We start from the raw sequence: 27,885 nt of genomic DNA on the forward strand, positions 1-27,885 counted from the left end.
ACATTTACCATTATTGAAAAAGTAAATACAACGTACCTAATAGGTTAAGCGGGTTTTTTTTGTGTGTGTGTGTGTGTGTGTGGGGGGGGGGGGGGGGGGGTTGTACCCTAATACATAAAATTAATACATAAATACCATGTAATACCATCAAAATACATGTGCCCCATTGAAGCTCCAGACAGGAGGGTTTCCCCCAGATATGGCAACCTCGACAGAAAGACACGCGATTTCACTGGATTTCCTGTTTCCGGAATTCCGCACGGACTGACTGGCTGTCGGCGAATGAAATAAACAAAGCCTTACGAATCAGACTCCAACACCTCCTCTCCTCACCTGCAAACATGGACACTGGTGCGTATGTGTAAATATTGTCTTTCGTCAATAGTATCTGCGAGCTGAGGGCTCAGAGCTTCACAAATGTTGATGTGAAAGCACTAGCATTGTGTGGCTAGCTAGCCCGAGATGTTTACTACTACAGCTGGAAGTGACTAAGCAAAGATGTGACTTATAACTCTTGATGCCTTATGCTCGAGGTAAATCACTGGAGTGGCACTTTAAATGGGTTAAAATGAGAGCTTACGTGTAATTATTTGAAATGGAAAGGTTTGAAGAGTGAAAGATAAGCTAAACACCGGCAAATTCCAGAAACAATGAATAGAGACAAACTGAAGTCAAGAGAGCTGGCTGTCAATCATTTGAGGCTGAATCTGACACTGTCAATGTGTCTAACCTCTTTGGGTTCCCATGGAGGGGAGGGGTGGGGTGGAAGAAAGTCATATATATCATCATTTCTCACCATTCACGATTCATGCATGATAAAGGAAGTTTATGCATGTTTTAATTGACAGTATCACACTGTTGCTGACCCTTCAGGACTGTAAATTCTGAGGTTTGCCCTTGTTTTATGTTTCTGCCCTTGTTTGTTATCCAGGCCTGAGTCAGGAGAAAGCATCAGCTTTTGTCAAGCGCTTCCGCTCAGAGCCTCGATATCTGCTCGCCCAGAATGTCTCGACCTGCATTGATCCTTTAGAGGTGTGTCTGCATCGGCAGACGGTCCAGGACACAGTACACATCTTCCAGCACAGCATTCCCACAGAGGGCAAACCTGTCACCAACCAGAAAAACTCAGGTACCTACACTAAAATAGAAAGTTTTGTAGATGAATTGTGTCTGACCTATGTTTAAAAAGATCTAGGTTTCAGTCATATAAATGTCTAGAAAAAGCTACATACCGTAAATAAATATAGTCTAAATAGTACCCAAACCCAAACTAAAAGTCCAAAACTGCTGCTTAACTTTTTCTTTAGAATCAGCAAAACAACAAAATTACTCTACATCACTTTCAAAATTATTTCATATTTCTCATGTACTAAATTTGGAACACGTAAGTAAACTTTTAAAGAAGTTCATGGGAGTAGTATTTGCATAGCAAATACAGTATTATGTTTTATTTTTGCATTCCCATTTAATTCGAAGATAGATATCCTTTCATTCATCAAAAATATTTTTTATTTATCAAAGAATCCTGAAAATATGTAGCATGCTTACACAAAAATATTAAGCTGCGCAACTCTGTTCAATTGATAATGATAATAAGATAATAAAATGTTTCTTGAGCACCAATATTATATTGGAATGATTTCTAAAGGATCATGTGATGCTGAAGACTGGAGTAATGGTGCTGAAAATTCAGCTTTGTCATCACACGATTAAAATAAAAAAATGTTCAAATATAAAACATCTGTTTTAAAGAGTGATAATATCTATTACTGTTTTGATCAAATAAATGCAACCTTGTTACGCATAAGAGACTCGGTGAGAATAATGTTTCAAAAACATTGTACTGATCCCAATTATGTTAACTGATAGTGTATCTTATGTTATTCTTTTTTTTTTTAAATATGAAAAAAATTGATTAATTGTTACATTAAATTAATCTCTCTGTCTGTGAAAATGGTCCATATGGCTGAAATGCATCCTTATCAGGTTTGACCTGACCTCACTGTCTATGCTTGTTTTTGTCCATCAGGGAGATGTTGGATCTTCTCATGCCTCAATGTCATGCGTCTTCCATTTATGAAGAAGTTTAACATTGAAGAATTTGAATTCAGTCAGTCTTATCTTTTTTTCTGGGATAAGGTAAGTCAGCGTTACCACTCCTTGTGATTTGCATTTGCAAAAACAGTGTTTAATTTGAGAATTTACTATTTATTTGCACCAGGTTCCAAAGTGGCAATTTTCTGTGCGTTGTTTTTGCTGTGTATCACTTGCTCTCATTGTGTTAATGGTAAAGGTAGAGTAAATCCTCTTTTTGTGTTAGATGTATTGTGTTCCATGGATGTTTGTGGCCCACTGTGTCCCCTCTTTCCCCTTTACCTTGATGGTACACACTACACACCCCCTGTTTTTGTGTATTTCTGTTTTTGTCTCAGGTGGAGAGGTGCTATTATTTTCTGCATGCATGTGTGGAGACAGCCCAGCGGAAGGAGTCAGTAGATGGCAGATTGGTTCAGTTCCTGCTATCAAATCCTACCAATGATGGTGGACAGTGGGATATGCTGGTTAACCTTATTGGTCAGTTTAGCTCTGTTGCATTGATGCAACTGTTGCAACTAAACTTGCCATTTTCGAGGGAAGCATTTTTTCTAAGTTAATGAGTGATAATTGATATACATATCATTCACTTCATTTCAGACCATTAGTTTAAATATGAATGGAAATTCTTCACTTTCAAGATGCGTTTAATCTCCTATGTGTTTTTCAGAAAAATACGGTGTCGTCCCTAAGAAGTGCTTCCCCGAGTCTCACAGCTCAGAAGCTTCCCGTAGAATGAACGATATCCTCAACCACAAGGTGGGTTCAAAGTTAAACTCAACCATTGAAAGCTACTCTCAGTCCGCAACGTTGTATCCCCTCATGCTTTCATGTTGACATTTTCCGAATGAGGATTTAGTGGCTGTGTATGAGCTGGTGACTCCATCATAGAAGCGCTCTTTGAGTCACCAGATGAGCAGAGGAGAATGTCACTAAGGTCACTTCCCTTGTCTTTTAATTGGCAGTTTTGGCCAGCATGACATTTAAAGAAGAACTAAAACAAATATGAGATAATGTGGCAAAAAAAATTAATCAAAGGCAACCAGTTTTATTTTAGTATTAAGTAAAACTAAAATAAAACTAAGGCCCAGTTTCACAGAAAGAGCTTAGACTAAGCTGGGATTAGGCCTTAATTCAATTAGGGCTTTTAAGTTAGTTCATTTTTAAGCTTTTATAAACTTTTTTTCTTATTATAATAAGAAAAAAACTTTACAGGTGTGCATCTTGAGACAAAGCAATGGCACTGACATATTTTAAGATACATACTCTATATTGCCAAAGGTATTGGAACACCCCTCCAAATCATTGAATTCAGGTGTTCCAAGCACTTCAATGGCCACAAGTGTATAAAATCAAGCACCCGGGCTGTGGGCATGCCGACTGCTTCTTAACATATTTAAGTTATATCAGTGCAAGTTGCTTTCATTTAAAACTGCTCAAACTTCCGTTTTAGTCTAGCCTTGTCTGTGAAACCAGGGGTAATAATAATAGTATTTATATACTTGGCTGTTATGTTTATATTTTCAGTTATCATTATTATTATATTTTTTTATTTATGTTTTAATTTTGGTTTTAATTTTAGTACTTCAGCTTCAACTAATTTTTCTATTATTTGCCAAGGCAACATTTTTAATTTTCATTAAAAACATTTTTTATTTTATTTAGATTAAATATTAAAATATTTGCTGTATTATATTATTATTATTATATATTTTATTTAATTAAAAAAAATCCTGGCTTAATTCATTAACTAATTTTCTAAAATTAGTATATTCAAAATGTGATTTCCTTATAAATAACTGTTCTCTAAGCAAGGTAGATATAGATTCGCAACATATGATCCACGGTGTAACAGATCATAGTTGATTCATGGATTGATTGCAAAGTTTAACTTTAATCTTAGGGCGTTTTCACACCTACAAGTAGCCTTTATGCTGAGTTTCAGTTTATTTATGAGACCACACTAGTTCATGTGCAACACAAATGATCGCTCTGTCACGATTTTTCTGCTATATTATTTTTTAAAGCTTCTTTATTAAATCCAGGCAAATGGATGATGAGACATTTATTAAAATTAAGATACAATTTATACAAAGCTTTCTACAAAACAAAACTTAATGAAGTGGTCAAAATCATTTGACCACACATTACTATTTGTAATGTTTTTCAAATAAATTTCTTCTGCTCATCAAGCCTAAATTTATTTTATCAAAAATACAGAAAAAATGGAATACTGTGATACATTATTACAATTTAAAATAATTGGTTTTCAATTTATTATACTTTAAATGATCATTTATTTCTGTGATGCAAAGCTGAATTTTCAGGATCGTTCCTCCAGTCTTCAGTGTCACATGATCCTTCAGAAATCATTCTAATATAATGATTCATTTTCAAAGTTGGAAACAGTTCTGCTGCTTAATATTTTTTCATAACCTGTGATACTTTTTTATAATACTTTGAAGAATAAAAAGTAAAAAAAGAAGCAAATGTTTTAAAAATAGAAATCTTTTGTAACAATATACACTACTGGTCAGTAATTTGAGATCAGTCATTTCTTTCCTTCAAATAAATCAATAATTTTATTCAGCAAGGATGTGTTAAATTGATAGTAAAGGAGATTTATATTATTTTAAAAGTTTTTATTTTGAATAAATGCAGTTGTTTTGAACCTTTTATTCATCGAATATATTAGGCAGCAGAACAGAAGGATCATGTGATAGACTGTATGTCACATGTGACACTGAAGACTGGAGTGACGATCTTAAAAATTCAGCTTTGCAACACAGAAATAAATGATAATTTAAAGTATTAAATAAGTAAAGTCATAATCAATATAGCCTATATAGATGTAAAATAACATAATATTTAAACATAACTATGAAACAAAATACATTCTTTAATGGCTAAGTAGCCTAATAGTCTTCTCCTTTCCTGTCGGCGCCGATAAAATGTTTGCACAACGAGGATGTTCATTTGGTGAATTTGAACTAGCCTCGAGTATAGTTGTGCTGCAGATAGTAATGCCATAATATTTACAGTATTGGCAATGATATGAGTCTGTTCATTCATTCTTGTCAAAGTTACCCACTGAATTAACACACTGATGCAGACGCACGTCCGCTAACAAACCAATCAATGTTAAGATGCAGCCCACATAGAGAATGACATGACAACAAGATGCAAGTGCTTCATGTAAAGTTCTTTAGTGTGCTTGCATAACTGCAATGTTTCAAAACACAATCTTTAGTTCGGACCTTGGTGCAGACTTTCAGGTGTGAACACGCCCTTAGAGTGAAGGGGTTTGCCAATTTAAACATTCAATTGAATTTTAAACCATTCAAAGCACAAGAAGAGGAGAAGGATAACTCTGGAACAAACATATACGCAATAAAAACTAAATTATTTCAAAATACCCATCTCTGTTGTGTCTGAAGTGAACATAAAGTATTGAGAAAAAAATCAGATGTGTATCATTGTGTTGGATCTATCCATTGGGTCTTAAAGTGACAGCAGCCTATAAATACCTGCTTCTGTTTGTCATTAATGTTAATCAAACAACAAAACACATCTTTAACAAAGAATAATCTTTATTTACTTTATACAGTTAACACTATGCTATGCAGTGTAATTATTACATTTCTGTACGTTCAGACCTTGCTCTTTTTGCTAATCTGAAAAATGATCCGAAAATGATCTACTCATCCATAATATGATCCAAAAGTTACCTTTGAGATTCGTTGCATCCCTAGTATAATTATATATAATTTTACACATTTTGTAGCATATATATTCACATCTAAGTTAGGATTATTGAATTGCTTGTATGATTTTCATTTGCTTGTTTGTGTTGCAGTTGAGGGAATATTGTCTAAGGTTGAGGAACATGGTGGCCAGTGAAGCCACTAAAGCTGAACTGTCTGAGACTATAGACACCATGATTGAGGAGGTGAGTTTATTTTTGGAGCTAACCCATTTTCTGTTTTATGACAATGAGATTAGAACAACATGAGGGTTAGAAAATTATGGGATTTTTAATTTTAAGCTGAACTATCCTATGTCGTGTTACATGCATGTGCACGTCAAATATCCTGCAACATTCTGATTTAATTTTCAATAATATTTATTTTGTGTTCAACATAAGATAACACCATATGATACTGTAATGACATAAGGATGAGTAAAAAAATTTGGATTACATATTCCCTGGTACATTTCTTTTATGCCTGTTGATGGCGCTGTTTCACTGGTGATGAAACCACCACTTGAGGTTGACAGACAATATAGCAAGGTTATCCTTCAGAGACTTGGCTGCAAAATCTTGCATATTTCACATAAACTGTGAATATGAATGAGGACTGTCAAGCTTACTTTTTATAATTATGGGATTTGCAACTGTTTGTTCCTTATCGGCAGTTGCCAGCTCTGAGAACATCCCTAACATATCAGCTCTCCGAAACATAAAAGCTTTTCTTAGACACGTTTCCAGAATCAACAAACAGACAGACAGTATGATCACAGTTTCATAATTTAGTCTATGCTAATTTAAGGGTAAAGGTCTTTTTTCAAAGTTAAGCATATCACCGGTGTAATATTTTACATGAAATGTATATAATACAATGTACAAAGTAAAATAAATACAATATAAAACAATATTATAAATTTCACTTTAAAAAAAAAAGAACAGATTAAAATACATTTTCCTTCTGCAAATACACATGCAATGAGGTACAAAAATCTGAAACTTAATTGCAAATAAATTGCTGAAATAAAGTTTATTCTATTAAATTTAAATTAGTCTCAGTCTTTTGGACTCCTCTGTATGTCAGACTCTAAGTGATGTACAATAGTGATGTAAGAACTTGTTCTGACAAAACATGGACATCAATAATTAAAAATCATTTAACGGAAACTTGAACAATAACATTGTCAACCACCTGTGACTCAAAATAAGCACTTACAAAGCATATCCCGGTTTTGTGAATACATGCGTATATATATTTGAACGTTTCTTTTATATGATTGCACACATTTTTGTGGGTGTGAGCGAGGAAAGAGCGAGCTAGACAGAGAGAAAAAGCAAGTGCCTGCAGGACTTGATGACAGAATGTTCCACAAACATGATTGTTATCGCACGTTGCCTGTCGTTGAGTGGCAAAGGCAATCTCACTGGCATTATTACTATACCTCCGCCATCTGTGAAGAGACGACGCACGGTGTACGCGTCTAAGTTAACATCTCTAAACGCGTGCTCTGCGTTTCTCTCACAGGACAAACACATGCCCGAGTACGGTCTGCTTCCCTGTAAATCTCTTCTCACCCGCTTGTGTGTTTTCCTGTATTTGACGGGATGTTTGTTTGTCCACCTGGTGTTGGTTTGTTTTCTGTTACACTTCACTGGCATAGGAGTTGTTGGGAAGTGTGTTTGTGTATTTAATGGAGACGTGGAGAGAAGTTGCTTTTATTACTATCAAAATGTGGAGTTACAGTGGATGAGCTCATATTGGGGGGGGGGGGGGGGGGGCTTATTTATAATGCTAGACCAGCATAGATGAAATGAGCATTACGCATGAAATCGGAGGTGTGGTGTTGCACATTGAACTTGTTTGAGAGTCGTAGGTTCAAAATCAGCCTGTGTCATGTTCCTTTTTCTTTTATCTATCGTAGATCAAAGGTGCCCTTGTTTAACTGATAGGTTGGCAGTGCTAGACTGGAAAGTGTCACTCTTTACATTCTCAGGACTGTCTCTGACAGATCTCTGTGCAGCAGAACATTTAGAATATTCCATTCATGTTCCCGTTTTAAATCTTATAGAACATAGATCGATTAATGGCACGTCATTAAGTCCCCATGCCAAGTTACGCTGTCCAACGTTTAATCATAGCGCGCGACTTTGGTGGGCCTGTAAAATTCTATGGGCTAAGGAAACCTGCTGTAACTTAACCTGCAGGTAGCACTGTTGGACAGTTACTTTTTTAAAAACCAAGTTATTTTTATACTTTTTAATATAATTTTTTATATATATTTGCGCTGATTATTTTGTTGTTGTAATATCATATATTGTCTTTCGTTTTTTGAGACATTGCGTCTCTTGCCTCCTTCTTGACAGCCTACATTTTGAATAATAGCTTTGATTAATGATGAAAAAGGTTTAAAAATCACGATTGTTGATCGCTGTCAAGCCACAGACGTTTACTAAATTGTGTGTGTGTGTGTGTCTCTTAAAGTCACAAGTCACATGTTTTCATAGTACATTTCCACCAAGGGAAATTTGCTGAAATAACTGGTTTAATCACAGAATCAATTCATCATGATTGTGTTAAAACATTCAGTTTTCTGTCACAGTCTAGGTGATAGAGTATGATAGGGAAATGTGCTGTATTTTTTTTATCTGGTTGAACTCTGGTTCATTACTGTTATGCATAATTCTCTGCAAAATCATTCTGAAATTCTCTTAAGGAATTGTTTGTTTGTAAAGGCCAAATGTGTTTCATGTTTACAGGAAAAGTTCAAGTAAATCAATCAAATGTATTTGTCAGCTGTCCACGGTCATGCTTTAAATTATATTTTGGCTTGCGTTGTGTCATATCTGCCATGTAACAAAAGCAGAAAGGCACATTTTTGACACATTATCCCCCATTGAACTCCATACTGTTTACTTCCTTGCAAAGCTGTGTTTGAGAAGCAGATACAAACAACAAAAATGACAAGATCAGCACTGTGGTCTCAATACCAGAGTCTGGCAGCTGTATAGAAGAAAGATATTTATGATAAATATCTAGTAAACAGATACACTTACCTTCCCACAGGTCACTTGAGTTTTCATGCACCCAGTAATTTGCATGGCTGATTGCTTGCATATTGATTATTTTGATGTGAGACAGCCAGTTCCTTTCCCGGAGCACCTCATGCCCACATGAGGGCATGTTTTTAAGTCAGGAGCAGGGGCTTGTGATTGCAGATAAGCTAGTATCTCAACCCACTAGAATGAGAAGTGAGGTGTGTGAGACATTGGATGGTTCTGATCGTGGGTTACCCGAACCTTTCTCACACCAGTTCCACTTCACTCAAAAAATGTTTTGTCTTTATTCTGTTAATTTTAATCTTTATTCTGTTAATTTTAATCAAGTTATTTTTGTTTTGTTTGTCTATTGATCTTTAATTTGCCTTATGCAATTTGTTTTTATTTCGTTTTCTCTTTTTAAAGGGGTACTTCAGCGCTGGGAAGATGAATCTGTATTTGAACTGGGTCATCAATGTAGTAGAAATGTGAAATTATTTTTGAATTTGGTGCCTTCTAGACTGAGAAAAGACAGAAAATGTATTTTTGTCTCATGGGGATGAAAGACTACAATTCCCAGAATGCTTCGCTGCCCTGTGCCATTCCCCATCACCACCAACTTGATTACAGTGACTGAGTTAGAGAAGACACTACAATTAAAAACTGAACGTGTCTGTTCAATATAAGGAGTGAGTCACCGCGCGAGTATCACAGCACTGAGCACTAACTGCACGAGTGATGAGAGCTGAGGTAATCGCGACTACACTCGCGGCATACATTCACAACGCGAGTTCAGTCTGGCGCGTTTCAGTTCATGCCTTTACAAGCTTAACTTTCATAGAAATTAATTTGAGAAGTTAAAAGACTTACATTGCACACCATAGCTCCGTTTAAATGAGTGCCTGCCAGCTGAGCTCTCCCTGCAAGCTGAGTGTTATCTCCCATCCCCCATGCGCGAGTTCAAAACATGCGGAAATGGCTCCCTCTGCTGGCTGTAGTCTATAGCCTTTGGGCAACCATTCCTCCTATGATGCAAAAATCGTCAATTTGCATCATAGGAGGAATTTTTCTAGAAATAAAATGCATAAATCTCTTGTCTCAGGGAGATATGAGGGGGGAAAGCACAATAGTTTGAATATACTCCAGGGTTTCTACTGATACAAAGCCATATGCTAATCACTGAAGTAACCCTTTAATATTGTATTTAGTTTTGTTGATTTTTATTTATTTATTTTTGTTTGCCTTTTTACTTCTGTTTTTTATAGGGGCAATATATAACCTATAATATCTACAACATATATTTCTGTAATGTCTCACAAATGCCTTTGCCAGTATGCTTGATTAGTAGGTTTTCATGTACCCTCTTTCAGATACATTTTTTCCAGAATAATACAAACATTGCATCTGTATACCTTGCTCTTGTTAAGTTACTCTGACTCATAGATCCTAAAGTCAAGGCATGACAAAACAGCCACAGGATATGAGATTTAATGCTTTTGGTTGCGAAATTTTGTTTTTCTTAAAGGGATACTTCACTGCTTTTTCATATTAAACTGTTATTCCCTTAATTAAGACGAGTTGATACATACCTCTCTCTTCTCAGTGCATGCACTTAATCTCTCTGACGCGCGGTGACGATCTGATTTAGCTTAGCCCACTAAGCTCAGTTCATTCACTATTGCCTGGCTCACACTACAGGAGTTTTAAAATCCTATCAGATTGTAAAATCTGGTTGAAGTACACTTCAGGAGAATCTTTGCAGATTTTCTTAACTCAAATCTTAAACATGCTCACACTACAAGATATGAAAATCGAGGAGCATCACACACTACAAAATATTATTAAGATTATCGTGCCAGAGAAAGTGCATCACGTGATCTATGCAGCAGATTGTAAGCGTCAAAACAAAATGGATAAGCCTACTGTAGCATGACAACAATCATTTGTTGTGGAAAAAAACAAAAGCGTAAGAATAAACCAGTGTGGATTAGAAAATGGTTGGGGAGACGGGCTCAACATGGATTGTCAGTTTTTCAGCGAGAAATGAGGTAATTTTATTGACCTTATTTGATTCTGTCGTTCTGGCGCTCATTGTGTGTGTGTGTTTGCAATGTATTTTTCCCCTCGGGGCTTGCCGTATATAGGTAGTGCATGCGCACTTAAGCCTAGTTCAGACTGCACGATTTTCAAACTCGTCGGGTCATTGCTCTATTCACACTGCATGACTATCTGGGGTATCATTCAGTCACTGCTGTGTTCACACTGCACGATGGTTTGACGACAGAGGAGTTCACACTGCATGACTGAACAAGAGGAAGAATCGCCGACATCTCTCTCGCTCTCCGGTGTTTCCCGGTGTTTCCCAAACACACGTGCGATGTGACAAGTAAACAACGCGAGATCACACGTGCGTCAGACCGGAGTTCTCGCGCGAAACTTGGAATTGTTATTAAAAATGATAAACTGCACAAAGTTTGCTTCAAATTGTATGTGCGCTGATTTGTGGAGAAAAAGAAAAAAGATTATGGCGGAAGAAATTGTTGTAGAGACAGAGGGAGCCAGGATTTTGTTCTGCAAAGACAGTTTGAGGTAAATAAATAATTATTTAATGTGCTGCTGCTGTGGCTGGATGTGCAAATGTTTGGCCTTTGTTTCTGTTTGATAGAATTGTAAATATATCTATTAAAATACTGAGGCCTAGTCCACACGAACACGGGTGTTTTTATTACCGGAGTTTTTCCTCCTCCGTTTTAAAAAACAATCGCGTCCACACAAGCACGGTTTAAAAAAAAAAATCTGTCCACATGAGAACGCAAAACTACGCTATGATTGGCTGCCTGATTTCCACATGGGTCCCATTCACTGCACCGATGCACATTGCACTGACTGAGGGATGCCATGGGCTCAAGTGAAACCCTTCTACAAGTTCCTTTACTTTGGACTCAGTGACAGGTAACTGTACAGGTGCAGGGCCGAAGTGGACTGTAATAGCTTCACACACTTGCTTTACTATTTTGTATTATTGCATTCTGGCGCCTTTGTTCTGCAATACAATGAAATAACTGAACATCTGTAGGATATACATGTGATAAGCGCTGTTAGTGGAGTCCACCGCATAGAATCGACTCACGTAAATCAAAAGGAGATGTGGAAAATCTGACGTCAAACAAAGGAGAGAACGGCGCGCACTTCAATTTAAAAAGCCGAAATCTCCGGTTTCACCATCTACACGACAACGCTGTAACCGGAGTTTCTAAAAATCTTCACCCTGGCCGGAGTTTTCAAAAAAGTCCGGTTTTAGTAACCGGATACAGCGTTGTGTGGACGAACAGCCAAACCGCGTAGAAAAAGCTGCGGTTTTGAAAATACCCGTTTTCGTGTGGACAGGGCCTGAAATTCCAAGAAGTCCTCGCTGCAGCCTGTAGCACGATGACGTATTGGATCAGATCCAACACGTACTGGACACGCATGCGCGGTGGTTTCATTCACAATTCGATGACGTCATATACGCATGCGCAGTAGAGTTTGAATGCACAGTTAAAGAGTTTTGCTGGATAGATAAATACTCAAACCGCTCGCGCAAAAATAATGTTTAATAACATGCTCACGCCATCAGGACACGTTTTGCATTTTCCCTTGAATGTGTAGGGTACTGGTATTTTAAGTTCTTTACAGATCGTGTTGCATTGTACATTGAGGATAAACATTACAGAGACAATTACTTGAATAATTTTTCCTTCCACTCAACAGCAAGTGTGATCAGAATATATTAAAATTGTAACTGTTTTGCATGCATGTACAGCGAAACTAGGATAATTTAAGCATCACATTTATGAAAAGATGATTTATTCATCTTACTTAATACTATTTATCAGTAATACAACTACACAGGTTAGATCATCTATATACAATATTGATCATACATGTCACTTAAGACCAGCGCATACGCATTATAAGTTAACCCAGAGATCGGTATGAATGACGTCGCCATAACGATCCACCATCCAGTACGTATTGGATCTGATCCAGCAACGTCATCGTGCTACAGGCTGCAGCGAGGGGTGTCTCTGAAATTCTGCTCTATAACTCCTCCCTGAACCTCCTGCTGCCCTGTATCTCACTCTCTCATTGGCTGTCGGTGTAATTTTCAGTCAGAACGCTGTTCACACAGCAGGAGTTTGAATCGCCGACAGCTCCAGATATTTAGCATGCCAAATATCTCACCGGCGTCGGCGATTCTCTCTGATCGCGTCTTTGATCATTCATACTGCGTGATTGTCACTCGGGTGCACGAGCACCGATTTGCCTGTGATCTCGGGCATTTGTCGGCGATTTCACAAAACCTGTCGGCGCCTCAAAATCGGGGCAAAAATCGGGCAGTGTGAACTAGGCTTTATTGTACTGGAGTGTAGCGGGTTTTTCAGGCTAGTTATTACACGTGTGACCGAGAATAAAGTGAAGGAAGGTTCAGACGACTGTCATTTATTGTTCTCTTATTTCTGAGTATTTTAGGCGAACCTAGCACGAACGCTAGGTCACGTTATCAATGGATTAAATAAAATAAAATAGAAAATTAAAATCAGACCCTCACATCTGCAGCTGTAAGCAGCGCTCAAAACCTACCTGTGGTGTGGCAGACAGCGGGGCGAGGGACTGCGAGAGCAGACCGGTGACGAGTGGTAATGAGTACCAGCTGCGTGACGCACCACACTACCGTCGTGGACAACAGAACCATTTCACAATTTAAAATTATGGAGTTTTTGTGTGCAAAATGTAGCAAACTTGTCCACGATGCAGGATCACAGAAGGAAACAATGACAATAAACACTATTAAACTAAGTGAATGAAAGGTATAGTAATAATCAGCGATCATATGGATTGATTTGAACGTTTCATACCATAAAAAAAGTAGTTAGAATTATCTTCTAGTGACGTCATCACGCAATGACACAAAAAAACGCTGAATTGCTTTATTTTTAACTCGTTATTTGAAACTAACTGTTCAAAAGAACCTTTTGCAAAAATTAAATAGACTTCCAATCATTATTAGTAAGCGAGAGACAAGTGAATAAAGAGGAGTCGATTCCCCGCGATGGAATCGATTCCGAACGCCTTGGAATCAAGGATTCTTTTCGGAATCGATTCCCAGCCCTAGCTATATATAATTTACTTCTGGGCTATATGGGCCATTTCCTATGGCCATTTCAGGAGAATCCATCACTTAAAATTCATCAGAGTTATGGACATGTATCATAATTTTACAAATAAAGTTTCGGAGAAGGATACTTTCTACATCCTTGTATCCTGCGTTCACTCTGGAATTAGGTTCCTCCATCGATTTTGTTAAAAAAAGAAGAATCGATTCTTGGAATCGACTCCGTCGATTCCGGAAACAGGAATTGGAATCGGAATCGATTCCAAAAATCAGCCCTAGGGAGATGTGAGGGAGGATGTTTCAGCCGGGACTTTTTACTGCGCCGAGTCGAAGTACTCTCAGAAGTGCTATTCCGCCATACATTATAGTTCTTCTTTTTAATCCGCTTAGAAAAGCGCCACGTTTTATTTTATCATACTTGATCGTTCAACTATTTGTGTAACTGTATTTAAATAGTGAAAACGTGGAGGGGTTTGGTCGCTTCTAACTTGATCTTTGATTGGTACCATAGTGAATGAACTGGGCTTCAGATCGTCACCGCCCATCAGAGCGATTAAGTGCATGCACTGAGACGAGAGGTATGTATCAACTCGTCTTTAAGGGAATAACATAGTTTAATATGAAAAAAGCGGTGAAGTATCCCTTTAAAAGAAAGCTTTACATTGTGATGTGGTGTGCTCATCTTCCCGGCCTGTGAGCCAGCCGCTCTTCCCTGGTTGTGCCTCTCGGCTCTTCCTGCTGCCCTGTGGCCACCCATCCTCAGACAGGTGTTTCAATATTGACTCGCTGGCTCTGTACTGACGTCAGTGAGCCTCGGCCATTGTTTTGCTCAAGCGGCACTTTTCAACAGGCAAAAAAAGAGAAAGAAACAGGCGCCCCTGTTGTTTGAACCATTCTGCACGTTTATCTAACCTGCCAAGGAGGAGAGAGGATGTGAGAGCGTGCGATGCAGAGGCTGTTTGTGCGGTTGGAGCATCTGGGTCCAACGCCGGGTCAACAGGGAGGAAAGAGGGCCGGGCGCCGCCGGTATTTACACTCCCTCTGGGAAGACTGGATAGAGAAAACAAACTAATGCTAAATGGGTTTCTTTCCAGGATAGGGCTGGAATAGGGAGAGAGAGAGATGAGAAGGTTGGTTAGAGAAAACCTCTTTTTCTGAAGAGCATCTAAAGAGTACAGTAAATTGACAATTTTTTGGTTTATTCATCGTTATGTTCTTCCAAAGCCTTCTGTGGAAGCCAAATTATATTTTTCAAATAAAAATTAGATGATTTATAACTCCCAATGGTAGTTTTGTGGGATTTTATGTCATTTTGTTTAGTTAGTCAAAATTATTGGGACAACCCTCCAAGTAGGAATTACAGCAACTGCTGAGGTGCACAGTGCACAGATGTCGCCAACTTTCTGCAGAGTCAATAGCTACAGACCACCAAACTTAATGTGGCCTTCAGATTAGCTCAATAACAGTGCATAGAGAGCTTAATGGGATGGGTTTCCAAGTCTGGGTTTGGCGGTTGCCAGGAGAACAGTACTTGCCTGACTGCATTGTGCTAAGTGTAAAGTTTTGTGGAGGGGGGTTATGGTGTGGGCTTGATTTTCAGGGGTTGGGCTTGGCCTCTTAGTTTCAGTCCGGTTTCATGTTCCCTACTTTGTGAGAACAGTTTTGGGATGGCCCCTTTCTGTTCTAAAAACAATGCCGCTGACCCTTTGGAATAAATTATAAAGTTTTTCTACAACATCTAAAAAATGTAAAGGGTTGGTTTACCCAAAAATTAAATTGATGTCATTAATGACTCACCCTTATGAGCAGATTCTAATGCTCTCTGACTAAATACAAAATATCTTAAACGGTGTTCCGAAGATGAACGGTGGTCTTACAGGTGTGAAACAACATTAGGGTGAGTCATTAATGACATCAATTTCATTTTTGGGGAACTAACCTTTTAAGCGGTTATTCTCATAATTTTCCCTTTAAAATGTCCTACAAGCCTACATGGCTTGCATGAACATCTCATGACCAAACATTTTGTGACTTCTGATTTGTTTTTATTGCATTTATTTCTTTTCCTTCTTGGTTTTTGACATAAAAAACGCTGTATATTATGCAAAATATCTTAAATATAAAATAATTATGTGATTGTGAGTAAATGAGTGAGTAACAGTGTCATTCTATTTACTTTTTTCTGGTTGCCAATGGCTGCTCGCATCAAATTCAAGGCTCTAGTTCTCGCCTACAAAACAACCACTGGTTCTGCACCGATATACCTAAACTCACTTGTTCAGACTTACACACCCTCCAGAAGCTTGCGCTCTGCGAATGAGCGACGCCTTGTGGTTCCTTCCCAAAGAGGCATGAAATCGCTCTCACGGACATTTTCCTGGACCGTTCCCACCTGGTGGAATGACCTGCCGATCTCAATTCGTGCTGCCGAGTCTGTAGCCATTTTTAAAAAACATCTTAAGACACATCTTTTCCAATTGCACTTTTCCTATTGCACTTGACCAATACAGAATAGCACTTACTGATCATATCTACGTCTCTCATCCGGATTTGTGCCTTCAGGCGGGTATGTTACATAGTTATCATAGCTACCAAAATCCAGTGTTCTGTATTTTGCGTACGTGAGTTTTTGCTGTAGATGGCTATTGCTGCGCGTTTAGCTAGAATGCCATACAAAACCAACCCATTGGGCCACTGAATCCGCATTAACGACAACAGTTGGGGCATCAGCCTTAGTCCTAATGGGTTGTTATCATAGCTATCAAAATCCAGTGTTCTTTACTTCCGTACGTGAGTATTTGTTGTAGCTGGCTAAAAAAAAAAAAAAAAATTAATTTGTGTACTGTGCTAATTAATTGAGATTTCTTACAGCTCTTACAGGTTGTTGGCCTTCTTTGTTTCGTTGCTTCTATTGCTCTACCCTTTTTTGTAAGTCGCTTTGGATAAAAGCGTCTGCTAAATGATTAAATGTAAATGTAAATGTACTTCCTCTAAAGTCCAGACAGATTAAATCTCACAGTGTCGACCAGAAGTCTCTGTATTTCAGTTTGTGTGGTGCATGTTTTTTTCTCAATCCATCTACTTGTGTATGCCATAAGAAAAAAGACAGACGCATCTTATCTGTCCATTTTCAAGCCTTCCTGCCTGCGCATTTGCGATTGACCAAGAAGCACACATTATCAAGGTCAAGTTAATCTTGGCTACGAGAAATCCGCGTTCCAATATGTAAAGCCGAGGCTGCGGTCAGGAGAGGCCAGGAAATGCCTGGGATTGGAGTAACAAAGGCTAAGTTCTGAGAACTAAAAACAGTTTGAGTTCAGAATAAAAAGTGCCATAAGTCAAACATTAGACGCCTCACACACAGTGTTTGTGTTCTTAGTGCTCATCTCAGCTATATCCAGTCAAAGCCAGAGTTTTCTCTAATGTGGTTTGTTTTCCCAGGTCTTATTTAAGATATCACCTCCATATGTCGTCCATTTTTAGAGTTTAACTTTAATGTGAGCGTTCAATCAACCATTTTTTTTAATTGTGGATGCTTGTTAGATGCCATAAAGTTTGAGAGCTTCTAAAAAGTACACTAACATTCAAAAGTTTGGGATCTGCATTTTGTTTTTTTTTGTATTATTAATCAAAAGTGTTGGCAAATACATGTTACAAAATAGTTCTTTCTAAAACAATAAAACATTATAAATATTAAATGGTTATTTTAAATTGCAATAATATTTCACAATATTACTGTTTAAGCATAAGGGAATCAGAATAATTTTTTCCCGTGCATCAAATCTATTGATTGTGTGAGAATAGTGGCCAATTTTGTTTTCATGTGCCTTTCATTTCTTTTCTTTTATGTTTAGGTGTTTCGAGTGGCCAGTGTGTGTCTGGGCAGTCCTCCAGACACCATCTGTTGGGAATACCGGGACAAGGACAAGAACTTTCACCGCATGGGCCCTTTAACTCCTCTGGAGTTCTACACACAGCACGTCAAACCCCTCTATAATCTTCAGGACAAGGTACAAGAAGCACAGACTACCTCAGCTTCCGCATTAGTTACCTTCAGTAGTCCACCTGTGAGTATGGACTACCTGTTGTAGCCCATACTCACAGGTTGTGTAATTTCTATGCAGGTCTGCCTCGTTAATGACCCTCGGCCCCAAAACCCTTATGGGAAGCTGTACAGTGTCGAGTTTCTGGGCAACATGGTGGGCGGCCGCAGAACACTTTACAACAACCAGCCCATCGAGCTGCTCAAGAAAGCTGCTGCAAATTCCATCAAGAATGGAGAGGTAAAATCTTCTAGTCTATAGTTTTTCTGAACAACTTGGCCATTATTATGTTTTGGCTGATTTAGTGTTTATTTTCAACATTGATAATAATAAGAAATCAGTTTATATTAACATTAACAGGATCATCTGACTCTGAAGACTGGAGTAATGATGCTGAAAATTCATCTTTGCATCACAGGAATAATTACATTTTAAAATTAAAAATTGAAAATTTTAAATTGTAATAATTGTTAAATATTTTTACTGTATTTTTGATTCAATAAATGTAGCCTTGAGGAGAAGAAGAGACCAAATTATATTTTTCACGGTGGTAAATTTGTTACAAAAGAAATATTTTGATGGTTTTATTGCAGATAATTTGAGAAAAGCTACGTTTTTTGTTCATCTCAGAAGTTGCACATTTAAATTAATCTTTAAAGCGCTGCCATTAGGAAAGAATATTAAAGCTAAAAAGTATGAAAAAATCTAGATAAACCTCACTTACCAAATAGTCTGTTGCTGGACAACTTGATCATTGTCCCATGTCCAGCTGCATATTCCATTTGCATGAGACATAATGAGCCTGTTTACACCAAGTTTGATCCAACTAAATGACACCAGTATACATTATTTACAGAGAGTATTTTTCCCATAGTAACATACCAAAGTGTATTTTTGGCAATTAAAAAAAAATTACATTTTTTTTGTAGTTGCAATATCTTGCATTCTTTTTGGAGTTTTGAAAGTCTTAATGTACGTTTGTTTTGACAAAGTTAGAGTTTTTAAGCTTTGGCTTTAGGATGGTGATTTTAGTAACTGAGCAGCAGAAAGTGGATTTATATATGTCTGTTTTAATTAATGTCTTTCTGGCATCAGGCGGTGTGGTTTGGCTGTGACGTAGGCAAACATTTCCATAGCAAATTGGGCATCAATGACATGAATGTGTGAGTATTGCCTCTTCTTTCAGTTAAATGGTAAGATTTATTTGAATGCATTTATTACAGGAAGGATTCTCTGTATATTTTTGTAGGTTTAACCATGACCTGGTGTTTGGCATCTCAGTGAAAAACTTATCTAAGGCAGAAAGGTTGATCTATGGAGACTCCATGATGACCCATGCCATGATTCTGACCGCCGTTACTGACAAGGTATTGAGAGAACTTTATGCTCAAAAACCCAGTGTACACTGCCATACACACTTGGATTGGTTAATACAGAAACTTGAGCAAGTTATTAAACGACCACTAATACTATATCACATGGGTTATATGACCCTGCCTGCTCATTAACAGCTCTTACAGTCAGTGTGATCTGGAGTTTTTTTCTCCCTTTCTGCAGACATCCAGCCTGTTTAAATTATAAACAGTTTGTCTTTTTTCCCTCATAAGTCACCATATGCATGACCAGAGTTCATTATTCTCTTTTCAGCAGCCGGTAGGCAGCCTCAGTGTACATGTGCTGTAAAGCCAAAGGGCTTCTTCAGCCTGTCTATTAACCAGTTAAAGATAGCCCAGGTTTAAAGAGCAGCTAGACATTACACAGTGTGAAATATACACTACCGTTTAAACATTTGGAGTCATTAGGATTTCCTATTTCAAATAAATGCTATTATTTTAAACTTTCAATTTATTATCCTGAAGAAAATGTATCTTGGTTTTCAACATTGATGATAAGAAATTGTACTTAAACCGGCCCCTTTAATATGTGGAATCCTTCAGGGGTCACTGTTATTTTCCCTATATATTTTTCCTTTTAGTAATATTTTTTGGAAGTACTCTGAGGAATATTTTCTTTAATATGTTCCTTCAATTAAATTAGAGTAAAACTGTTTCTGTTTGTAAGCCCTTCTGTCATCTCCATCTCCCCTGTCCTTTGTCCTTAAATTAAGAAGATCAGTCTTATCGACTTTTTACATTTCTATAAGCAGATTAGTGCTGTTGTTTAAGAGTAGCTTCTTTCATTTGAGATCAATCACTAAAATTAAGTACTTTCTTACCATTAAAAATCTGTAAATTGTGCTCCATTCACTTACCTCATCAAGGTCAGACTATTGTAACTCTTTGTAAGTTGGTCTCCCCCAGACTGTTAGCTCGACTGCAACTGGTGCAAAATGAAACAATGCTGCTTATAACTGGGATGAGAAAAAGAGGGACCATATTACTCTCATATTTTAGCATCTTTAAACTGGCTTCCTGTGAAATTTAGCATTGATTTTTAAAAGTGTCCTCTATGGTAATAATAATAATATTCTTAGGAAACAACTATGAAATCAATGATCAATGCTAAATTTCAAAGGAAACAAGTTTTAAAGATGCTAATATGAGAGTAATATGGTAATTGACATGTGCCCCAATTATTGACCTCCGGTACTTCTCTCTCCTTCTAGAGCACTTAAGTCTTCCGCTAAACTGCTTTTAAAAAGTTTCCTCGTTGAAATTATAAATCAAGAGGCGACAATGCCTTTTCTGTTATAGGTCCTTAACTTTGGAATAGGCTCCTTGTCCATGTAAGGTTAACTCCATCAACTGCCACTTTTAAATCCTACTTAACTATTATATTCTCTAGCTTTTGAATAGTGTTTCTAATATGCTGAGATTGTGTGATTTTATTGTTTTGGTTTTTTTAAAGCTATGATGGGGTTTTTTTAACAACAAAAAATAATTTGTCTCTCTTTTAAAGCACTTTGGGTACCAATTGTTTGTTATTTTTAAATGTATGTGCTATATAAATAAAGTTGATTGATTGACTTATTGACTGAAAGATCATGTGGCACTGAAGAACAGTGCGGAAAATTCAGCTTAACCGCCACAGGAATAAATTAAACAAAATTTTAACAAAAATAGTTCTTTAAATTGTAATAATATTTTACAATTTTACAGATTTATATCAAATAAAAGTAGCATTGGTGAGAATAAGAGGCTTCTTTAGAAATGTTTTAAAAAGTCTTACCATCGCTATGTTATGAAAGTTATTTTGTTCCCTTTGTTTACGCAAGTAGTCAATTTAAAATCAGTCACTTTAATTTATTAACGGGAGTAACCTAGGGTTAAAGGGGGTTCACCCAATAATGAAAATTCTTTAGAAAAAAATATTATTTTCACAAAAGAAGATACACTATATTGCCAAATATTTTGGGACACCACCTTTACATGCACATGAACTTTATTTTATTTATTTATACCCATTCTTAATCCGTAGGGTTTAATATGGAGTTTGCATAACAGCTTCAACTCTTCTGGGAAGGTTTTCCACAATGTTTAGGAGTGTGTTTATGGGAATCTTTGACCATTCTTCTAAAAGGACGTTAATGAGGTCAGGCACTGATGTTGGACGGGAAGGCCTGGCTCGCAGTCTCCGCTCTAATTCATCCCAAAGGTGTTCTATTGAGTTGTGGTCAGGACTCTGTGCAGGCCAGTCAAGTTCCTCCACCCCAAACTCACTCATCTATGTCTTTATGTCTTTAAAGGAAATTAATTATTGACCTTGCTTTGTGCACTGGTGTGCAGTCATGTGGAACAGGAACGGGCCACCCCTAAACTGTTCCCACAAATTTGGGAGCATAAAATTGTCCAAAATGTCTTGGTATGCTGAAGCATTAAGCATTCCTTTCACTGGAACTAAGAGACCAAGCCCAACCCCTGAAAAACAATTTGAAATTTCAGGAATGGACTTATTGCACAGGTGGAAACCTATCACAGTACCACGCTTGAATTCACTGAGCTCCTGAGAGTGACCTATTCTTTCACAATTGTTTGTAGAAGCATCTGCATGCCTAGGTACTTGATTTTATACACCTGTGGCCCTGGAAGTGAATGAAACACCTGTATTTAATGATTTTGAGGGTTTCCCAATACTTTTGGCAAATATAGTCCACATCCACACTAAGCCATAGATTTCCCTATCCAATCTTTTTTTTTTCTTCCTCGTCTCAAGAAATATCTGTGTACACGTGAAACAGCTGAAACCGACTCAAACCAATGAAGTATACATGCCAGGCCAGTGTATGGCGCTGTAATTCTGCCACAGAAATAGACAAAAAAAAGAAAAGAAGAGTTGTGGCTTGCGCTAGAAGGGGTACAGCAATGGTAGGATTTGAGACAAAATCTCACAATAAAATAACAACAAATAATTTTGCTTTATCAGATTGCTTTATCAATGCCTACACCTACCCCAAACTTAAACCTACCCTTACAGTAATGCAAATACAGTAATTAAATGACACAATAATGATGTGCGCATGCCCAGTGCCTGTAGTTGTATCGCCTTTTAGTCTTTAATGTGCAGGATGTGTTGTGATTTCATCACCGTTTCACAAAATATATGGATTGGCCGTACAAAAACGCAAGGGTGTCGGTTTCAGATTTATCCACTCTGGGACCTGGTTTAAAAAAATAGCGGTTTTCAGCTCCCAAAACACCGGCTCCATGTGGACGATATGCCGATACGATACAAAAGTTTAGGTATACAGCTAAACGCGTCTCCGTGTGGACGGGGCCATGGTGTATTTAGAAGAATTTGGGTAACCAAGCAGTTGATTGACCTCATTGACTTTCATAGTTCATTTTTTTCATACTATGGAAGTCAGTGGGATTTGAAAAAAATTATGACAGAAATTTCATTTATGGGTGAACAATCCCTTTGGGCACTTTGCTCCAAGATCACATTGGTAGTAATTCACAGATCAACCGTTGCAAACCTAAAACCTGTCCATTACAAGTCAATTACTAAACCAACCGATATGACTCATGTGTATAGGATGGACTTTTTTATCTGTTTCTTCACATTTGTCTCTTGTCCTCAGAATGGGAAGGAGGAATGCTATGAGAAGTGGCGTGTAGAGAACTCGTGGGGAGACGACCGTGGGAATAAAGGTGAGGGGTCGCCATCTGTCTGACGATTACACGTGCTTCCTAATTTACAGATATTTGGCTTTTGACATTGAATAATTCAATTTGCAGCAGGATAAGCTCTTGGGGCTCCTTAGTCCATTCTTCAATGACTTAATTTAACTCTTGCCTGAGAACACTGGAAGTCGGATATTTGATTTAGCAGGGGTTCTGTGCCAGGCCTTTTTGATTTCAGAGGTTTAGAGCATGCTGTGTGCGCTTGTCTTGTCGGGCACATCTGTAGATCTGCTCACAGCTGGACCCAATGTCCAAACCCACATTCTTATTTAAAACAGACGCTACATCGAGGGGCTGTTTAATTAGCTCTGGCTGCCTAGAGAGAGAAAGAGTGTGTGCACACGCACACATGGACATTTTCATACTGCTTCCTTAGACCTGCATTCCTCACAAGATTATAAAGATTTTTTGGCCTGCTCGTTTATCGTAGAAAATGATTCCTTGCAGATTGCTTCATCTAAGCATTTAAAAAGTTCAAAGTTTGCCTTGAAGGTGAAGTGTGTCATTTTTTTCCATGTTAATATACTTTTTCCTATGGTGGTCTAATGTAAGGAGACCACTATAAGAAGGTTTTCATTGCTTGACTTCCTCAAAGAATGTTACAGTTATAGCTTTGCTGTGTTACTAAGGCAAGCAATTTCTATTTTCACTTTTCTATCATTTGTTTTGGGTCGGTAAGATGTTTCTTTTAGGAAAAGAATGAATGCTATAATATTATAATAAATACACAAAATATACAGTGAGGAAAATAAGTATTTAAACACCCTTCTATTTTGCAAGTTCTCCCACTTGGAAATCATGGAGGGTTCTGAAATTGTCATCGTAGGTGCATGTTCACTGTGAGAGACATAATCCAAAATAAAATAAAAATCCAGAAATCACAATATATCACAATAAAAATATTCTATATAACTATTTATTTGTATGATACAGCTGCAAATAAGTATTTGAACACCTGTCCATCAGCTAGAATTCTGACCCCAAAGACCTGTTAGTCTGCCTTTAAAATGTCCACCTCCACTCCATTTATTATCTTCAATTAGATGCACCTTTTTGAGGTCGTTAGCTGCATAAAGACACCTGTCCACCCCATACAATCAGTAATAATCCAACTACTAATATGGCCAAGACCAAAGAGCTGTCCAAAGACACTAGACACAAAATTGTATACCTCCACAAGGCTGGAAAGGGCTATGTGGAAATTGCCAAGCAGCTTGGTGAAAAAAGGTCCACTGTTGGAGCAATCACTAGAAAATGGAAGAAGCTAAACATGACTGTCAATCTCCCTCAGACTGGGGCTCAATGCAAGAGCTCACCTCGTGGAGTCTCACAGATCCTAAGAAAGGTGAGAAATCAGCCCAGAACTACACGGGAGGAGCTCGTCAATGACCTGAAAAGAGCTGGGACCACTGTTTCCAAGGTTAATGTTGGTAATTCACTAAGACCTCATGGTTTGAAATCATGCATGGCATGGAAGGTTCCCTGCTTAAACCAGCACATGTCCAGGCCTGTCTTAAGTTTGGCAATGACCATTTGGATGATCCAGAGGAGTCATGGGAGAAAGTCATGTGATCAGATGAGACCAAAATAGAACTTTTTGGTCATAATTCCACTAAACGTGTTTGGAGGAAAAAGAATGATGAGTACCATCCCAAGAACACCATCCCTACTGTGAAGCATGGGAGTGGTAGCATCATGCTTTGGGGGTGTTTTTATGCACATGGGACAGGGCAGGGCAACTGCACTGTATTACGGAGAGGATGACTGAGGCCGTGTATTGCTAGATTTTGGAGAACAACCTCCTCCCCTCAGTTAGAGCATTGAAGATGGGTCAAGGCTGGGTCTTCTAACATAACAATGACCCGATGCACGCAGCCAGGACAACCAAGGAGTGGCTCTGTAAGAAGCATATCAAGGTACTGGCATGGCCTAGCCAGTCTCCAGACCTAAACCCAATAGAGAATCTTTGGAAGGAGCTCAAACTCTGTGTTTCTTAGCGACAGGCCAGAAACCTGACTGATCTAGAGAAGATCTGTGTGGAGGAGTGGGCCAAAATCCCTCCTGCAGTGAGTGCAAACCTGGTGAAAAACTACAGGAAACATTTGACCTCTGTAATTGCAAATAAAGGCTACTGTACCAAAAATTAACATTGAGTTTCTCAGGTGGTCAAATACTTATTTGCAGCTTTATCATACAAATAAATAGTTAAAAACTCATACATAGTGATTTCTGGATTTTTTTTATTTTTTAGATTATGTCTCTCACAGTGGACATGCACCTACGATGACAATTTCAGATCCATGATTTCTAAGTGAGAACTTGCAAAATAGCAGGGTGTTTAAATACTTATTACTTATTTATGTAGGTGTGCCATGACACAAATAAAAGATGTAGAAAATGTTTTTTTTGTTTTGTTTTTTTTTATCGAAAAACCCCTTAACCCCTTGAGCACTGAAGGCATTTTCGAGTGACGTACACAAAAGTAGACTAATAACTCCAAAATTATAACAAGGAGGATCAAGTATTGTTTGATAGAAAACTTAAAATTTTCATGAATTTATGAGTGAAAGTGTGACATAACGCATCCGTATATAATTTGTGAAGTTCCGATTCCAAGCCACCGGTGGTACACTTCGGGTTTATAGTGTTAAATTGTAATAATATTTCACAGTATTACTGTTTAATCAAGTAATTGCGTCTTCGATGAGTATGAGACCTATTTCAAAAACGGACATATTATAAAAAAATTATATTTTACGCAATAAGCAACTGCCTAAACAACCACCTAGCAACACCCTAACAACCATTAGTACATTTTAGTAGTGGCAACTCCATCAGCCCACTAGAATGCAGAATTTACACGCTTCACCTTTAACCTACTGACTTTTGTAGAAAGTCATCTGCCAATGTTGTAAAAAAGCCGTTTTACAGCACATGGTGTGTTAATACATGACAAATAGCATCTAATCACAGCTGTTTGTGAATTGAAAACATCACAGCTGCACATAAAACACGACTTTTGTGGTTTTCGAACAATATCGTTTGACAGCTAGATGAGGAGGGAATTTAAAAAATGTGTTGTTGAGGGTTCTCAAATTGGTCATAACATTTGTTTCCCCTGAAGATTAGACGAAATTTGATATAATCAGGGGGGTCTGGTTGACGTTTCTAGGGGAATACAGGCTTCAGGCTGTATTTCTGCCTCATTCCCACCTATTTTTGCCTGTTTACATACTGTGGCACGAACAAGAGTTTAAAGAGCGTTATTTGTGTAACTTGTTTGGACCGAATGTTTCTAATGTGTTCAGTGGTTCACTGTGGGCCCTGAAGCTGGTAGATTTTATGAGTGTAAAAGTGAATAGAGAGAGAAATATTTCTTTCAGATGCTTTGTGTCCCCTAGGAATGGATGATTTCTTTTGAAAGACTGCTAGCTGCATAAATAAATATGTTTTGTAGCAAAAATCTGTTTGCTCTTCCGATTTAGAACTATTATTTTCACCGAGGATCGACTCAAAGTCCAAAAAGGGTGCTCCATTCACACACACATTACAAGTATTTTTGAAATAAATCACACTTTAATTACAAAAGCATTGAGCTGAGGTACTGATGGCAGAAATCCAACATGGAAATTCAAGCTCTACTGCTCTACTATTTGTTCTAGTGCATGTTCTGCTCTGTTTCACTAGGTGTTTTTCTTCTATCCGATGGCCCGGTTTATCTGTCTTAGTCAACAGGACATTGCCCAAGAGCGAACAGTGTGAAATAAACCTTATCGGCATCTACTTCCTGCTTTTAGCAGGGCAAAACTTTCCTAATGTCAAGAGTTGGTGCTTTCTTTACGCAATTAAGAAAGGAGCTGGCTTTATTTGGAGCCACTGTCAGATATAAAAAAAATTATGTTCAAATGTGTTTGCTAGTTTCGTGAGGTGAGAACAGACGGTCGATTTAGACAGGGTGCGGCTCTTTCCCTCTGTGCAGAACAATGAAGAACATGCCGCGCTAATGGGATCAGGATTTCATTTGACATCAGATTTGGTTAAACACTGTTTGCTGTTTAAGTTTTACTCACAAGCCTAATCGGCTTTTAGAGTGTGACGAAAAATCCTGTCTCACGAGGCGGGCACTAATTCGGACATCTCTCAGGCCTGGATTTTATAGTGGCATATATTGCTTAATATATTGGGGGAACACTCTGTCCTCCTATCTTTCTTTTGCTCCTCTCTTATTTTAGCCGTTTATCTCCGTCTGGCCGTGCCTCATCTCTTCCTCTTCCTGCAGGATATCTGATCATGACAGACGAGTGGTTCTCCGAGTATGTATACGAGGTGGTGGTGGATAAGAGTTTCATCTCTGCTGAAGTGCTGGACGTCATGCAGCAAGACCCCGTCGTCCTCCCGGCCTGGGACCCCATGGGAGCCCTGGCTTAACTACAGGAGCCAAAGGCACCAGTCTCAGCCTGGTCTCCTTGACTCCACCTCCAACTAGTTTTTACCCCTCCCATAAGCTCTCACAAAAAGCCTGGTCTAGATAGAAAAAAAATAAAGTTTTTTGTCTCTTTTTTATTATCACTGGAGTCTGTGTGACAAGTCATTTCAGTGCAGCGTTTGCTTAGTGGTCATATGCAAGCATCCTCTTGTTTTCTTTCAGATTATATTACACTACTGTTCAGGGTGAGGAAATTTCTTTTT

At 38.0% G+C, this 27,885-nt stretch overlaps 1 protein-coding gene and 1 long non-coding RNA gene across 2 annotated transcripts; one reads left to right on the plus strand and one right to left on the minus strand.

Moving 5' to 3' along the window:
- Positions 1-193: 193 nt before the first annotated feature.
- Positions 194-27,762, plus strand: blmh (bleomycin hydrolase). Its single transcript, XM_067450536.1, has 12 exons — positions 194-351; positions 932-1,129; positions 2,030-2,139; positions 2,433-2,574; positions 2,765-2,853; positions 5,951-6,043; positions 17,885-18,040; positions 18,155-18,313; positions 19,169-19,236; positions 19,323-19,440; positions 23,094-23,163; positions 27,476-27,762. The coding sequence occupies exons 1-12, from the start codon at positions 342-344 to the stop codon at positions 27,622-27,624; spliced, it is 1,362 nt and encodes a 453-aa protein (XP_067306637.1). The 5' UTR covers positions 194-341; the 3' UTR covers positions 27,625-27,762.
- On the minus strand, positions 8,276-13,545 carry LOC137085168 (uncharacterized). The gene is made up of 3 exons (XR_010906923.1): positions 13,499-13,545; positions 8,894-9,076; positions 8,276-8,765 (listed from the first exon to the last, which is right to left on the minus strand). It is a non-coding gene; the product is annotated as an uncharacterized lncRNA (long non-coding RNA).
- Positions 27,763-27,885: the final 123 nt, after the last annotated feature.

This window comes from Pseudorasbora parva, chromosome 8 (genome assembly GCF_024679245.1).
Source record: "Pseudorasbora parva isolate DD20220531a chromosome 8, ASM2467924v1, whole genome shotgun sequence".
Taxonomy (NCBI): domain Eukaryota; kingdom Metazoa; phylum Chordata; class Actinopteri; order Cypriniformes; family Gobionidae; genus Pseudorasbora; species Pseudorasbora parva.